The 16412-nt window shown below is 35.4% G+C and overlaps 1 protein-coding gene across 2 annotated transcripts in view; it reads left to right on the top strand.

Moving 5' to 3' along the window:
* The first annotated feature begins 841 nt into the window (after positions 1–841).
* The window catches only part of TTC17 (tetratricopeptide repeat domain 17), a 43491-nt gene continuing 27920 nt past the window's right edge, over positions 842–16412 (top strand). For both annotated transcript variants that reach the window (XM_085321892.1, XM_085321893.1), the window contains exons 1-14: positions 842–929; positions 2521–2690; positions 3695–3806; positions 4978–5109; positions 5797–5906; positions 7553–7697; positions 8062–8201; positions 8450–8610; positions 8932–9044; positions 10640–10780; positions 11223–11338; positions 12535–12709; positions 13241–13318; positions 15213–15437. In XM_085321892.1, the coding sequence (XP_085178018.1) occupies positions 852–929; positions 2521–2690; positions 3695–3806; positions 4978–5109; positions 5797–5906; positions 7553–7697; positions 8062–8201; positions 8450–8610; positions 8932–9044; positions 10640–10780; positions 11223–11338; positions 12535–12709; positions 13241–13318; positions 15213–15437 (1896 nt within the window). In that variant the 5' untranslated portion in view covers positions 842–851. The remainder of the gene's footprint in view (positions 930–2520; positions 2691–3694; positions 3807–4977; positions 5110–5796; positions 5907–7552; positions 7698–8061; positions 8202–8449; positions 8611–8931; positions 9045–10639; positions 10781–11222; positions 11339–12534; positions 12710–13240; positions 13319–15212; positions 15438–16412) is intronic.

A 16412-nucleotide genomic window follows, 5' to 3' on the forward strand; every position in this document is an offset into this window, starting at 1 on the left:
CCAGAAGACTGGGAGTCAGACCGTTTTAGTTGAGAGGCTTTGGATCAGCTCAGCTCATGGAGCGCCTTCTTGCCTGTAGTGACTTTCTCCCATCCAGTCCGACCAGAATTAATTTGGCATTAGGGCAAGGTTGGGATTTTTCAATTTAAGAATGCAGTGCCGTAGCTTACTGAATCCATTTACAGACCAGTAAAGGTATGGCATATAAGCACTCTTGTCTGTGACTTACCCATAACATTGCTTTTTATTGAGCTGCCAGCTCCTGTGTATGAGCTATTGAGGCTGTAGCACAGTGTTAGGTAATAGAGCTTTTAATCTTTGTTTGCTTACTTCTTGATTTTGTTCATTTACTTTCTTCTTAATCCTGAAGGCAACAGATCTTTGAAAGTCTCAACACTAGGCTGGTGCATTAAGTTGGTGGCATGGGGAAGCTGATTTGAAGCTGAAGTACTTTATGCCTCGTGAGGGACTTGATGGAGGATTTTTAAAGCTATAGAAGGAAACAGATTTTTACAATTTTGATTTAGGGTATCTAGTACTTCGGTACTTTAATACGTACCCCTAATGTTTTTGAATGATGAATTTACTTGTCTGTTGTACTTAAAATCTGTGTGTCTCAATAAACTAGAACAGGTTTGAGACTACAGTGTGGATTGAATTGAATTTTTCAATCACGATATTATTAGAAATACTGATTAAAAATGTGTGCATATTATGAATGCTGAATGGACATAAAACTTCTGAACAGACAAACTGTAGCTGAATTTTGTTTAAATTCTTTGAAAATTCATCTAATTTGGAGATTGTCTAATCTGATGGACTGTTGAATTGTCTTGCAGGTGGATTCACCAATGAACTTGAGGAACCCACATGATTTGGTAATACTAATGAGACAAGAAACAACAGTTAACTACCTCAAAGAACTGGAGGTAAAGTTAACATTAAGTATTAATTCATTTCTGAATATCCAGTATCCTACCGCCATCCCCAAACTCTTTATTGACAAACTTTAGAAAGGAAGCAGAAATCATCACAGGAATAATTCTGCTTCAGTGAAAAGATAAAGAATTCTTCACACATCTCCAGATTTTTGTGCCTCAGGTTTGCTTAACTGTCATTATCCTCAGTTGTGTTGTTGCCTGTTGCTATCCGTAAAACTGAACATTTTTAAGCAAAGAAAAATCACTGAGATATTTAATTTTGGTGTTGGCTACTACATTCTGTAATTACTCATAGTAATCTTGTTTTAGATTTGTTACATAGTGGTCTTTCTGTTACTTCAGTGTTTCCTGTAGTTGATGAATTTCCCTGTGCTTGCTTCTCTGGGTTTGTCAGGTTGTTTTTTTTGATCACTCCATCTTGGGCGTATGAGGGATCGAATGGCTTTTTTTTTTTTTTTTTTTTTTTTTTTTTTTTTTTTTTTTTTTTTTTTTTTTTTTTTTNTTATTTTTGAATTAAGGTCTAAAAACACTCTTCTGAAAAGAGCTTTAATGAACTTTAAACTGTAACTGTCTTTTAAACTGCAGTTTAACTGTGGTTTGGGCTGGGCAAGCTAACAGCTCACAGACTTGCTTCTGGCCATGCACTCTTGTGCCAGCTTTGGTATTGTCAGATTAGCTGAATTAGCTAATTGAGAAGTTAGATGAGGACCAGAGTTAGCTTTAGAATGGGAGATGGGGTAGGGAGATTTAGGTCTTTCTCATTGAACTATATCCATATTTCTGTGATAATAGACATCTTAGCTATGGATAGAAAATTAATTGCAAGCTCTTCAGGGCATGGACTGTGCGTTTGTAAATGACTAACATACTTTTGCTCCAAATCATYTTATACTACAAATTGTATCTACTATAAGATCTTGTATAAGATGCTATTACTGCATGTATCCCTAGTCTTGTGTAGTAGCATGCTGTAGAATGTATATGACTTAATTTTTTTATTAAAAAAAAAAAAAAGTTAAAGGGCCATATTCTCTTCCTATTTCACACATACAAATACTTCTGATATTTAATGGGTTTTCCATCTGCAGAATTACTCTACTGGAGCAGATCACTTGTCCGTTGACTGCTAGTAGTAATCAATATCCATGTGCTTTGTGAGGTGAGGGGTAGCCCATAGTGTATGTCATAAGCTGATTTATGGGAATTATTTTCAGTCTTGATTCTTGCACTGGCCTGCAACCTTGGTTATACTTAGTGTACTAAATGGCTATTCTTTAAACTACCTACAATGAATTTGAACTGGTATTTGCCCTCTTTTTAGGAATATGAGGAGAAATAAGGGCCTATATAAGTAGTATTTTCTCTACTGAAAGTACTTATCTTCCATCTAAATCAAAAAATCTCCTACAAATGTTAGAAAATATAGAGAAATACTCCCAAAGTTTTAACAAACCTTTTCAGATTTTCGTCAAATTGTGTATTTTATAAAGGAAAAAGTTGAAYTGTTCAACTCCTAGCAACTGTACAGCTTACTTTTGTCACTATACATTCTTCTGTTTTTTTGGTTTTATTCCTACAGAAACAGTTAGTTGCTCAAAAGATTCATATAGAGGAAAAYGAGGACAGAGACACAGGGCTGGAACAAAGGCATAATAAAGAGGATCCGGACTGCATTAAAGCAAAGGTGCCCTTGGGGGACCTGGATCTATATGATGGTACATACATCACCTTAGAGAGCAAAGATATCCGGTAATGAGACTCTTTATAATTTAAGATTTTTACTGAATGAAAAAAGTCTGCTCAAGCAATTAAGCTAATACTGTCAGGTGACTATTCTTTAGATAACAGCTGTTTTATTGTGGGTCGATGTTGAATGAAATTGAAACAATGTATTTACCACTAATTAAGGAAAAATACGGTATGGAAATATTGCTGGCTGTTAGCTCTACCATGAAACACCCCTGGTCTATTCCCAGACTTCCAAACAGTTCTTCCCATGTAGCTTTCAAGGATATGAGCAGACTTGTGAATTAAACTGAAGTTCATCGTGTGGAAGGGGGTTGGATTTGCTTGAATTTTGAGTTGGTCACTGGTGTGTTTTGGGATTTTTTTTGAGATGCACCTCTTGTAGTCAGAGCTGTCTTGATTTAAAGTCTAATGTAAAGTTCAGTTTTTTTGTGAAGATGTCGCTCCTTCTGGTCAATTTTACCTCTTGTGCTTAGCAAGTAAATGATGTATGAACAGTCCTTTGAGCATTGTTTCAGTGGTAATTAATCTTTAGGGCTGACTATTTTCTCCTTTCTTCACATAATCAAATCAATACTTGAGGTCAAAAAAGACTAATTTTGGTAGTAGGTAGTTTTCAACTACCTTCATTTGGACTTCTCACTAATATTTGGGTTTTTCAACTGAGAAGTCTTTTAATCTGCATGCATTGTCATTCACCTTCTAGATAGACGATTGAACCTACTGGTAGTACACTAAGTTGATGATGATACATTTTCCTGGCTATCCAAAATGTTGATGTCTTTTCTAAGGCAGATTGCTATTTATTTATTTATCATTTACTTTTAGTGATGACATATGGCTACAGCTCAAATCTGGGGAGACATCAGAAATGATCTAATGTCCTCAAAAAGATTTTCTTTTGTAACTGTCAGTCAAACCAGAATGCTGTGTGCCTGTCTACTGCAATAGTGTCTTATGAACATCAGCAGTATTTTAATCTGAATTCTGCCTTGTTATGTTCTCAGCCCTGAAGACTATATAGACACAAAGTCTCCTGTGCCTCCGGATCTGCAGCAGCCAGACTGTACAAAAGTTCTAGATCTTCCATACAGCATTCATGCTTTTCAGCATTTACGGGTAAGCAAGCAAAGGCAAGATGTTTCTTCTTTCCCTATCAGGAAGAGGAAAAGAAAACCTCTTGCTGGCAGTTCTCAGACAAGGTTGAAAGGTATTGTAATCTTTCAAGATTGTTTCGGACTTGTTTAAAAATATGGTTGTGCCCTGACTAAAGTACCTGCTTGTGGGAGGACAGTTCCATCAGATGCACAGATCCTATTTGTCCTTTCTTATTGTTTGCCTTATTTTAGAGGGCRTTTTAGAAAAACTGAATATTTATTTTCATAACACAGGTTTCATCAGTATAAATGGCAGCTTTCATGGGAAATGCTCATATTTTGTAACTTGTTTCAGTTCAAATTTGGAGAATGCTGTACAAGGTCGTTAAGCTGCATGAAAATTCATGATCAAAAAATTGTTTACAGGCTGGTCAGTAGCTCATAGCACATTTGACACTCTCTTTGGTATCTAAATACCAGGTTCTAACCTGTAAGATAAAGTAGGTGTTCTTTACCAATACAAACTTCACCTACTCTAGCACAGATACATCAAAAGTTTGGTGCGAAAATTGTCTTCCTCAAGAATATTATATGGGCAAATTTTCTAATGTAAGCCTGGCATTAATGCTTATCTCTTAGTATTTATTTTATTACAAGCCTTTAACAATCCTTACTCTTAGATGGAAAAAACCATTTTAATGAGCAAAAAATAGAACAAAGCATTTTGGCTGTGTTCCTCGGTCTGAATGTGGCTTTGAAAATAATTCCTTTTTTTTTTTTGGGGGGGGGGGAAGAAGGAAGAGAGGGAGTAAAAGATGCAGGGGTACTTTCATAGTGTCCAGCCTGACTAATAGGATTCCAATGCTTCAGTCCTTTTCATTGAAATCGATAGCTGCCAAACATTCAGTGCTACCAGTAATCAGTAATCTATAGCACTCATAAACACAGGATGTTTTTGGAGGTATTGACATTAATGAATGCTTATAGTGTTTGCCTAGACAGAACTTGTAAATACTTATTTTTCATTTGTCAAAGATGACATTATCTTGTCAAGTCCTAAGATCTTGATAGGAAAGGATGATAGGAATGTAAAATAATCATACTGCAGATTTTCTTGGAAGTCATTTTCTTTTGCGCATTACTTCTGTAGTTTTAGTAAAAGTATCAGCAAATCTGTTTGATTTTTATTTTAGGGAGTTCAAGAAAGAGTTAATCTTTCAGCACCCTTGTTACCTAAAGAAGATCCAATCTTCACATACTTATCCCGGAGGCTGGGAAGAAGTATAGAGGAAATAGGTCACCGTATCTATGACGGGCTAATGAAGGTATGAAGCTGTAAACTTACTGTACACTGAAGAAGAATGCTAGAAAGATCTCACAACATTAGATRTTCCTGGTATATGCAGTCAGATCCAGTACTAGTTCTGCATGTATATTTTGTTTTAAATTCTGATTACAAAAGGCAGAGTTTCAAATAATGTTTTCTATTAGGCAGGCAGACGTATGAGAAGCCATCACCAAAACTAGTAGATGGTTATTTAATGTCATCTTCAATAGCTCATGTATTTATGTGATTTGGCAAGCCACATTCATTGCTCTTTCAAAGTAATAAAAGGTTTTAAACAGAAGTGCAAGTATTTAAAGAGCAAAGAAGAAACAGTAGTACCAAAATGTATATTTTTAAGTGCCTTTATGCAAAATCTGTAAACTCACATTTAACTTCCAAACTAAGCTGCAGATACTTAAACTTCTGTCATTTCTCATTTCATCTCATTTTGAATTTGCACCCATATGAAAGGCAGAAATAAAGTTTGTTTTCTCCTTGATGCATTTATATGTTGATCTGTTCTTTCTGAACATTCACAGCTACTGCCAAATGGCAGCTCTCTGAAAGAGAAGGGTAGCTTGGAGCAAATTCAGTGCTCGGTTTACCTCCGATTGTAATTAAAGCCSTGATCAGCCCTTTAGTTCGTGTCTTAGTTGTTACCATAGTTTGTGTTTGTTTGCTGCAGAACTCTTCTTCCTGGGTACTCTATAATATGGCTTCTTTTTACTGGCGAATAAAGAATGAACCATATCAAGTAGTAGAATGTGCCATGCGTGCCCTTCACTTCTCTTCCAGGTGAGAATTGCTGAGGTTTTGTTTTTTAAAACTAAGTTAAGAAATAATTCCTGTTATTTGTTCTTCCTCTTTATGTGCTGTACCAGGCAGTAGCACTTTCAGGAATTACTTGAGTATTTTTAAGAAATTCATTGATTACATTAAAACTTTTTGGGGAATGGCCCATGAACCTGAAAGTAACAAGAGAATAATGGCCTAATCCTATTCSTTATTAGGGACCTTTGTAAAGGGGCTCCACTTACTGTGTTACTTTCCTGCAGAATATGCTGGAAAATGTTGRTACCTTTAGCTACGAATATCAAACAGATGAGCTATGTAGATTTTGTAACAGCCTTAAGAGTGACAATGGCAGTGGCAGGTTCGTTGCAGCTTTTGGGAGTCATTGACTGCTGTTGTTGATGGGAGTTCAGCTATCTAAACTAAAGCTCTTAGCTTAATATRAACTAGTACAGTTCTATTCTGTTGGAAAAGTTGTGGAGAGACTCCCTAAGACCGGTGGTCAGAAATGTAGATCTTGCTACTTTTAACGTGTTGGTACTAAAGGGAAAAAGATAGACTCAAAGTTGCTGTGAAAATCAGTTTTGAAAAGACACTTGAGTTTCAGAAGAATGTAACTTAGAATTAAGCTGTCAGCAGTATGAGAAAGTAGATCGATTTATAAGAGTTGAAATGTTAATTTAGCTGTTTTCAGCTGTAAATAATGTGCATTTAGTGCTATGTGTAATTAATCATAATGTTCCTATTGCATTTGGTCCAGTACAGTCAGCACCAAAGAAACATCATCTGTGCCACGGTGGAGTAATTGCATCATGATGGTTTTCTTTAAAAGCTATAAATTCAGTTTAATTTTTACCTTCTCAAGCACAAATGGAAATTAGCTGTATGCGGCTGAAGTACAAGGGCTCTTTTCACAACTGTACGTAAATACAATTCGCCTGACTACTGCAAGAATCTAAACACTACTTGTTATGGCTAATGATTTAGCTTTCAAACTAAGTCATCCCAGAAAAATGGCCTTGTAGTTGAGATCTAGTATAAGAGATGTAGCTTTGTCTTCCAATTCATAAAGATGGATTCTGTGATTTGAAAGCATTTATTCTTTTGCTTATCTATGAATAAAATAGGAATAAAACTTACTTTGTTATTTTATTATCCAGTCACTGTTATGAGGAAAGTAACATTTGCATGACAACTATGTAGCGGATTCTGTAAGGCATCTAGCTAGTTTCTGTTGTTGTTGTGTAGCTTGAAATAGCCTTAGTTCAGTGAATAAAAGTGAAAAACACCTGTACAGTAGTGCGGAAGATAGATATGTATATTCAAAGTAGGGAAAATGCCTTTTCATTTTTTGGGAGAGCAAAGTGTCAGGAGAATCAATACTTAAAAATATTAGTTTCCCTTTGACCCTCAGTTTTGAGAGGGTGAGGTTTGACAAACTACTTGGCTGCTACTCTCAGCATTTGCTGTCTGGCTAGAATGTGCTATAATGTGTGAAGTCAATATAATTTAGACGTCTTTTTTTTTTAATTTCAAATTACATATTTGGTGTATGAATATAGAGTGTGTCCTTATGTGTGATGCTTGCACAGTCAGACCTTCTTTTAATGTCTTTTTTTTTTTCCCCTATCCTTTTGTTTTTCTTTTAGGCAGAATAAAGATATTGCATTGGTAAATTTGGCAAATATTCTRCACCGTGCACACTTCTCTGCAGATGCTGCAATTGTGGTCCATGCAGCTCTGGAATACAGCGACTTCTTTACCAGCTATTACACTTTGGGGAATATATATGCGGTAAATACTTTTATTTTCCGCAACTTGTATAAAAATGAATAATTTTTAATTGTTCTGGCTAAACTTGTAATGCTTTTCTCTTTTATAGTGGATCTTGTGTTCTACATACATTTTATGCTTAATGTTTAAGATTCTGTCATGATGTTTTCATCCAAAAAGTTGGTCTTTTAGCAAGCAGAAACACTTTGAAATAAATCCCAGAGAAGTTCTTCCACAGCCTCTCCCTTAGCAGATATAGTGGCCTGAATTTTAGAAAAGACAGGGTGCTTCTCGTAACAAATTAAAATTTTAGTTAGTAATTTAAAGAAGAAAATTATAAATTTTGCAGCTAATTTTCTGTTTCCTTTTTTTAATCATTCTTCAGATGCTTGGGGAATACAAYCACTCAGTCCTGTGTTACGATCATGCTTTACAGGCCAAACCAGGGTTTGAGCAAGCTATAAAAAGGAAGCATGCTGTACTATGTCAGCAAAAGCTTGAGCAAAAACTGGAGGCTCAGCATAGGTAAGTGAAGAAGTACCCCAGTGAAAATATATATGATCTCTTTTTTTTTTTCAGTAACTGCTTACATTTCTAATAAAATAATGAAGTGTAACTTTATATTTCTTTGTACAATAAAATTATTCATAAGCATACTGTAAGCAATCTAGAAAAAATTAAAATTAAATTGTAATAGTGATAGTAAAAATTATAGGAAAAAGTGTTATTTTTAAAAATACTCAGTTAACTTTTTCTACTATCCCACTTTCAAGATCACTGCAACGAACATTAAATGAATTGAAGGAATATCAGAAGCAGCATGATCATTATCTTAGACAACAAGATGTCTTAGACAAGTATAAGCTCATCCAGGAGGAGCAAATCTTGAGGAACATCATTCATGAGACACAAATGGCAAAAGAAGCTCAATTAGGTACAACTTTTTTGAGTTCATGCTCAATTATGAATTGAAGAATTGCACATATTTGAATTAATGTAAGGAAGTAACAACTTGATGTAATACAATGACCCTGAATGACATTTTCATTTTGCTTGTTAAAACACGATTGTAATATGTTCTTGAACAAATATTTTTGATTCCTTCAAAAATGGATTTTCCTCTATGCTCATATATATATATAAAAAAAAAAAAAGAAAAATCAAATTTTGGCTTTTTTTTTCTTTCCTGTGTGCTACTCTTGTTTCCTCTGAAACCTCACTTATATCACAGAAAGAAATGTTTTGTGCTCTGCAGGGAATCATCAGATTTGTAGACTAGGCAACCAGCAACATAGTTTGCACTGCCAGTGGGACCAGCCTGTTCGATATCACCGTGGGGACATTTTTGAAAATGTGGAATATGTTCAGGTTTGTCTGTGAATTGATGTCATTGCTTTAAGTCACATTCTGTCTGTCTCATTTAGCAAAACACTTCATCCTTTTTGAAGCTTGAAAAAGGAGGTATATTTGGGATGTGGTAATGACAATGAGAAATGGTATAGTTCTTTTATCAGAGTTTAAGGTACCTAATACTGGTTTGTCACTTTTTGGTTGCAATACAAGCTGAGATCCACTGTGGAGGATGGAAATTTGAGTGTTACTGTGTAAGGCTTTGGTGGGTTTGGGTTTTTTGCTTGTATGTTTTCTGTGTGTGTGCTGTGGGTGGTGGTGTGTTTTTTGGGATGTTTTTTTAAGTTTTGTTTGTTTGAACCGAGAAACTTTATTCTTTCCAGTTCTTATGTTACTATGGGATACCAACTACTTCCATATTGTGTCCTCTGGCTTTTCAATCTGTGTAGAACAGCCCAATGCCTCTTTCTATGAAATATAAGAATCAAGTGACTTGAGGAATACTGCCTTCTCTAACATGAGTAAACTAAATTTCAGGCATGAAATGCTCTAGGAGCTTAACATGTTCAACTTTCAAATTTAGTTTACTTCAAAGATGGCAACGAAAAGCATTAGGTGGCTAATGTTCTTGAAGCAAAGGATTTCTAAGGAGTCGCTTTCTTTTTTAATATGTGATATCTGCAGTGAAAGAACATTCCAATATAATAGTGCAAAGAATATTTAAATTAATGTAGTATTAATCACTTSCCATTTCTACAGCCTTAAAATGGATTGTAATTTCTTTTGTTTATCATACTGTCATATGACTCAAGCTCTACAACATCTGCACACTACTCCCAATTTAAAATCTTATTTGCAGTAGTACACTTAATCTCTTTTTTCCTATCAGGAGCACAAAACTGCAAAAAGCAATTTGCAGAGCTTATTGCTGACAAATTGAGTGCTTTAGCAACCTTAAAATAAGTGCATCAAGAAAATCTGATACAATGATACTAAAAAATCTCAGAAAATAATCTGTATGCTAACGTTGAAAATCCAAAGTTAACGCCGGCTGAACAACATCACTGCTGTGTTAGAACTGTTGGTAAAGAATACGGTTTGATTTATTTTGTAGTATAGAAAATGTTCTGGAGTTTTTTATTAACTAGTTCAAGAAAGCGGGAGTAACTATTTTTAAGTATGCTTTGGTTTTTTGAGTTCTTTTTCCTTGTATGTTCTTCTTGTTGTATTAACCAAAATTCAGATTATCAAGATAATTTTACAAACCATAAGTGTTGGTAAATTTAACTTGATCTAGAGGTATGTTGTCTAGAAACATGTATTTTCTTTGGATCTATTGGAAATGTTTGTATGATACCTTTTAGCTTTTTTTTTGCTAATTTACACTTACATTTTTCATTGACTTATTTACAACACAATTGTTACCTTTACCTGCTGTGAGTGGACCAAGAGCAAGAGACTTAAATTTCCATTTTTTTTTCTGCTACCTGTATTTCAGCTCCTCAGTGAAACTTAACTACATAAATGGTGGGGGAAAAATAACACACAGAAATTCAGTGTATRATCTCTTTTCCTTATGAAATATTCTTATTATGATTATCTTTTATTTCCAGTTTGGTGAAGATTCTTCAACTTCTAGAATGACATCTGTGAATTTGGATCTTCACGCAAACCAAAGTGACCACAGCCAATCCTTGCAGTCTTCCCCTGTCGCTCGTTCTGTTGTTTCAGTTTGGAATATAGAGTCCGATAGAGTGAGTGGACGGGATAAGCTTTCCTCTTTCAAAGAAGAATTATAAAAGTGTCCTTTTTGTGCTTGTTTGTGTGAAACTTCTTAGCATTTGGTAGTCCAGTGTTGCTCTGTTGACAGCACTGAAGAATCTAGTGTTCTAAATTTCTTCAACATGCAAGTTCCTGTGCAGTTTCTCCCTACCAGTTTCCCATTATTTTGAACTCTACTACAGTGCAGATGGGGTTGTTCTTCTTCAACCACTCTTGGAAATGTCTGCAAATAAAGAAGTATAGCAGAGTAAAGGTGGAAAATTGAACTGCTGTTGTTCCAGAAAAGATGGAAAATAATTGTTTTAAAGATCCTGCTCCTCTTTTCTTCAGATTATTCCTAATATTCTTGTTAGCTTCATAATTAGAAGATTAAAAATGATGAAAGTAATCAAAAATAATTCCTTTTCCCTGTAGGATAAACAGGATATTCTTTGGCCTAAACGATCAGAGTGTATGAATTCTTTCCCCAAAATTCCTGATCCAGAAGAACTGCCAACATATTTCCTGCCCCCAGAAAATAGGGGATTCAGGCAAGTGGTGATTTTTAAAAATCTGATATTTGTACATTTTGACACCAGTAGTGTAGCTACTGTCAAACTAGTCTCTTAATTATGCAAGATGAGCATTTTCTTTCTGGAGAGGATAGATGCCATTAGTAGTCAACAGCATAGATATGTTCAGTTTCTCTGGCAGTTTAATGGAAGAAATGGTTTTCTTTAGTGTTGTGTTTGCTACAGCTGTAACAACCAGGAGTCCCAGTTCCATGACAGTTGTTCCCTGTTTATAGTACAAGGTGAATACATGAAACATCTACAGTATTACTAAAACATAAAATTAAAAAAATTATGGGTAAGCTTGAACATGTTCTAGAACATCTTTAAAAAAAAGATGAGTTGACCTATAGAGATAAAAATAAGGTAAGTATCAGTTTAATAAAAATAAGTAACTGTTACAGGCTGCGTATATTCCTCTTAAGTCTAGTTATGTTAACAGAAAATTGTGATGAGCAGAAAATAMTGAAGAAGGGTTAGAACTGGAAAGCATTGGCTCAGTACTTCTGGACTGAAGTAGAAAACCAGCTTAATTGTAGAATAGTCAACAGTATTTGTTATTACATAGGATGAGATAAATGTTTGCTGCGGTAGCCACCTTACATAGGTCAAGGTAATTTCATAATAAGATAATTTTATTTCATAATAATTTTATTCACTTAACACTGTAATAGTGCTAATAATAATAATAAAAAAAMCCACTACTTCTGGCCAATATAACTCTAGTAATGAACATGTGCTAAAGCAAAAGTTCTCATCAGTGCATGTCCTGAAACTTCCTTTGAAAAAACAGCTTTCAACTTGAATAGGATTTTCTTCCCAAATAATTTGGCTACTTATGTTCCTAAAATAAAATTTTAGTTTAGAGCACTTGCTCTTTTTGCAGTTTTTTCACTTATCCATGTAATCCTAAATGTTATTAGCATAATATAAGAACCTGCTGTGTCTTGTCTCTGTTGAATTGACCTTTATTTACAGAGGTTGTGTGCTTAAGAATGGGAAGTAAATGTGTTTTGAGGGAAGAGTGGTCTTTGAACTTCCTTGGTTTCTAGCTTATGTCTCATGGGAGTCCACARTGTGAGACTTATCAATTGCTATGTAGCTGATTCTTATGTTTAAATATTAGTGACGTGCAACATGTGATACTGGTTTCTCTTGGTTCTCCTTACTGCTAGAGTCCACTCAGTCCTGAGTATCCCAGGAGAAGCTGTTGTGCCTGGAGAAACCCAGCCACCAGACTGTTCCTCCATTACTGATGCTCGTAACAATGAATCTCTATACCTACTGGTCARAGAACTTGACAGTAATCTAGATTTGAAATTTAAGATGCCAGATGATCAAGCAAGACAAGTAAGTGACACTTTCTCCTTGGTTCTCTTGTTTTAAATTCTCCTTTTTTACTGCCATGTAAGTCTTGCTCTGGACTTGAAAAATACTGATATCTAAAAGATGAATTGGTATCACAGGCCAATCAGTGCTTTGAAAGAAGAGAAGCAAATGCTTTATAACACCACTGAAGAAAGGGAGAGCTTGTCAGCCAGAATAAAACTAGTATCTGATCTCTCTTAAATGCTGATGAAAAGCACACAGAGATTTAAGTTACTATGAGAATTTCTTCTACAACATCTAACAATCATTTGACACAATACATCTTGGGGTTTCCAGTAACTATTGTATTCTATAAGGCTGGTAACTTTAGGCTGAAATTAGTTCTTCATGTTGCTTTCTGTAGATTGGCTACTTTAATAGTTACCCATTTACTTCATTTATTTAGAACAAGCTTTTTAGGTTTTTCTGCCAAAGGGAAGACTTGGTGAAATGAGACTTCATTGACTCATACAGGCATATGCTGTAAAAAATTTTTTTTTCTTTGTTTTCCAGATCTTGCATTCTCGTATCAACAATCAAACTATTACACAAGAGGAGATAGGAGCATTTCTCAGTCATGCCATCAGAAAGGTATGTCAGAAATTGTAGCATGAGGTTAAATGAAGAATTTGATTTGAAACTGGTTTCTACRCTTCTGAAGAAATCAGTCAGTGGTGTATAAGACGTAAACTTACTTGGCAGCTGTGACTGAGGTGAAACTAACTTGATAATCTAGGTTAACCAAAAAGCTCAAACTTAGAGCAAACTCCTTTTCAGTTAGCACAGGATAAACCAAACAGCCCTGTAGTTACTTGTTACTCCTGTGACTGCAGGACATTGCGAGCAGCAATGTATTAGCTAATCCTGGCAGACGTTTGCTTAACTGACTAAAATAGCTTGGAACTACTTCAGAGGTGTGTGTATTAATTTTCTTCCATCTTTTATTTTGCCCTGTATGTCGTCTTTTTGCTCTACCTAAACCCTCCTCCACTCTCCCAAAAAAGGGAGGGGAAAAAARGAAAAAAGAAACTCAACCCTCTGCCAGTCTTCTCTGTCAGGATAATTAGCACTCTTGGGGCAAAGAGCATACATGTCTATAACACCCTGCAAAATGCCACCTCCATCYTGCGTGGGGCCTCGCAGCATCAGCACAAGACAAATGACAGGAACYGTTGAGATAGAGGTTGACTGTTTTTGATGTGTCAAGCTGATATTTCTCAAATTAACTCTCTTGTACAACTTGTGTCAAGGCAGTGTATGTATGTATTGTTTTAGTCTAAAAACAGTACCATTTACTATGTGCATCTGTCTTACCCAGAAGAAGAAAAATTAATAGTAGGAGTTAATTCCCGTTATTATGCTGTTCAGAACAATCCTATAGATATCTAATGTACTGTTGCAGTGCACAGGTATTTTAACTGTAGTATTCTTTGCCTTCACGCTAAAAGTTTTGACTTTTTGGTCATTTAGATGCTGGGGTAAGAATACCACTCTGTTATGCCTGTTGTGCAAATTATGAATTTTCTAGAGCAAGAGTGCCACAGTTAGCATTTTTGTCTTGGAAAAAGATAAAGTATTAATAGTTTGCCAAGGATTTAGTTTAAGAATACTTTGAGACCTGTGTGTGGAGAGCAATTCRGTGAGGAATTTAGTATGGATAACATGCGAGTAATATTACATATGTGCATTGCAAATCTGAGGTGTTAAGTATTCTTACAATTATAGATTGTTACGTAAGGTACTCAAAACAAAAAGCTAGTATAGCTTAATGRTATCTTCCAGTGCATCTTGAAGTGTAGGTAAAACTATTGCATGTAAGGTTGACTTTAAAATACTGAAGAAAGTCATTGTACCCATTAACTTTTTCAACAGCATTGAAGTTAGGAATATTCAAAGTGTATATTCCTGTTTCTTGCATTTTTTTTTCCTTGTGCCCTCGTTTGTTGCTTGTTGTTTTATGTTCTTTAAACAGCATCCAGCACATATTACATAGTGTCATCTATACATAAGATAAATAACTAGATAACTAAATTTAAGAAAAAAGTAATTCTGAAACCTTAAGTTGACAGGGAATCTTGATGTTGGCTATAGGACCTAGAAGCATATCTAACTACTACTTAAAAACTGTCTTACCTTCAAATTGGCAACATTTTTTTTACACAGATCTATATTGATATGCTTTTAAGCTTGAAGTGACTAGCAGATGTTGCTTCCCAAAGCCAGCCAACGATTATCACTTGCGTATTTTAAGGGATTTGTGGTCATGATAAAAGGCAGTCATGAGTAAAGGAGTGAGCAGCAACTCCTACTAAATTACAGATCAGATAGTAAGTTGCATTAATTTGAATTTCACCCAGGTAGGATAAATGAAGCGAGCTACTAGTGGTCAAAGATAATTTATGTCTAGTATGCAGATGCACAGTGYTCATGTCTTCCTGAGACACCTCTTTCTGTGTGTTCATCCTTTTCCCCAACTCTCCTATAGCCAGAAGATCCACTATGGCTTGTGCTTAATGAAGCTGGACTGTACTGGCGTGCAGTTGGAAATAGCTCCTTTGCTATCGCTTGTTTGAAAAAAGCATTTAATTTGGCCCCACATGAATATCAGGATATCCCTCTAGTCAATCTTGCTAACCTCTTGATTCATTATGGTCTTCATTTGGATGCCAGCAGACTCCTGCTAAAGGCTTTGGCCATCAATACCTCTGAGGTAAGAAGCTGGTTTTGTCTTTGTTCAGTAGTGAATGTCCTTTCCTTTACTTTGTTAGTTGCTATTGCATGTTACATGGTTGTGTGTGCAGTTCAGCTTACAGTTTGTGATTTGGAATGGATGGTAATTTTCACTTAAATTCTGGAGCTAATTGAGCAATGCTGAATATTGAGGAAAACTTCTGGAACATAAGGGCTTCCAAAATAGATAGAGTTCTGCCTCGCAAACCTAGTATATCAACAAGTGGCTTCAAGGACTCCAAATCTGATACTGTGGTAGTAGTGTAGATCCATGGTGCTGTCAGCATTGTCTGGCTTTTTAAAACTTTTTTTTGAGCTGCACATGTCACTGAAGTCTCTGGCTTCATAGACATCATTTTAAGCCGCTTGGATTGTTTCTGTACTGTTTTCTTTGTCCCTAGATTTCATCTACATATCCAGAAGAGCTGTCTTCTAGATGTATTGGTGAATTTATTTCCAACTGTAGGTTCAAAACTCTTTTTTCACTTGAATGACAAAAATAGGCTGCAATCTGCAGAATGTTTATATCTCATACAGAAAGTAATTCTATAAGCTATAGAAATTATGGGACTGGGCAAAACAGTTGTGAAAAGGAGAGGAAGGGCAGAATAAAATAAGAGGGAACCTGAAGTTGGCTGGGAGTACAGATAGCCATACCACAGCGCCCTTTCTTTGGCAAGTAATTTTGGTCTTTCATGAGAGAGACTTCAGAAAGTTTAATTGAAGTGACTTTTTGTCTGTGTTTGTACCTCTGTGGTTAAATAAACAGAGGGCTTAAAACTGCAAGACCACCAATGATCTAGTAGTAAAACAAGAAAAAAAAACCACAGAATTAACTTCTTGAAATTTAACATTCAGGAACAATTTTGTGATTGTTGGAAAGGAATCTAGCCAGTTTGGGTTGCAGATACAGAAAGGACCTATAAGAAGAACTGTTCTTATATGATGTGCCTTA

This window comes from Rhea americana, unplaced genomic scaffold, assembly GCF_003343005.1.
Source record: "Rhea americana isolate MKP2758 unplaced genomic scaffold, rheAme1 scaffold_72, whole genome shotgun sequence".
Taxonomy (NCBI): Eukaryota; Metazoa; Chordata; class Aves; order Rheiformes; family Rheidae; genus Rhea; species Rhea americana.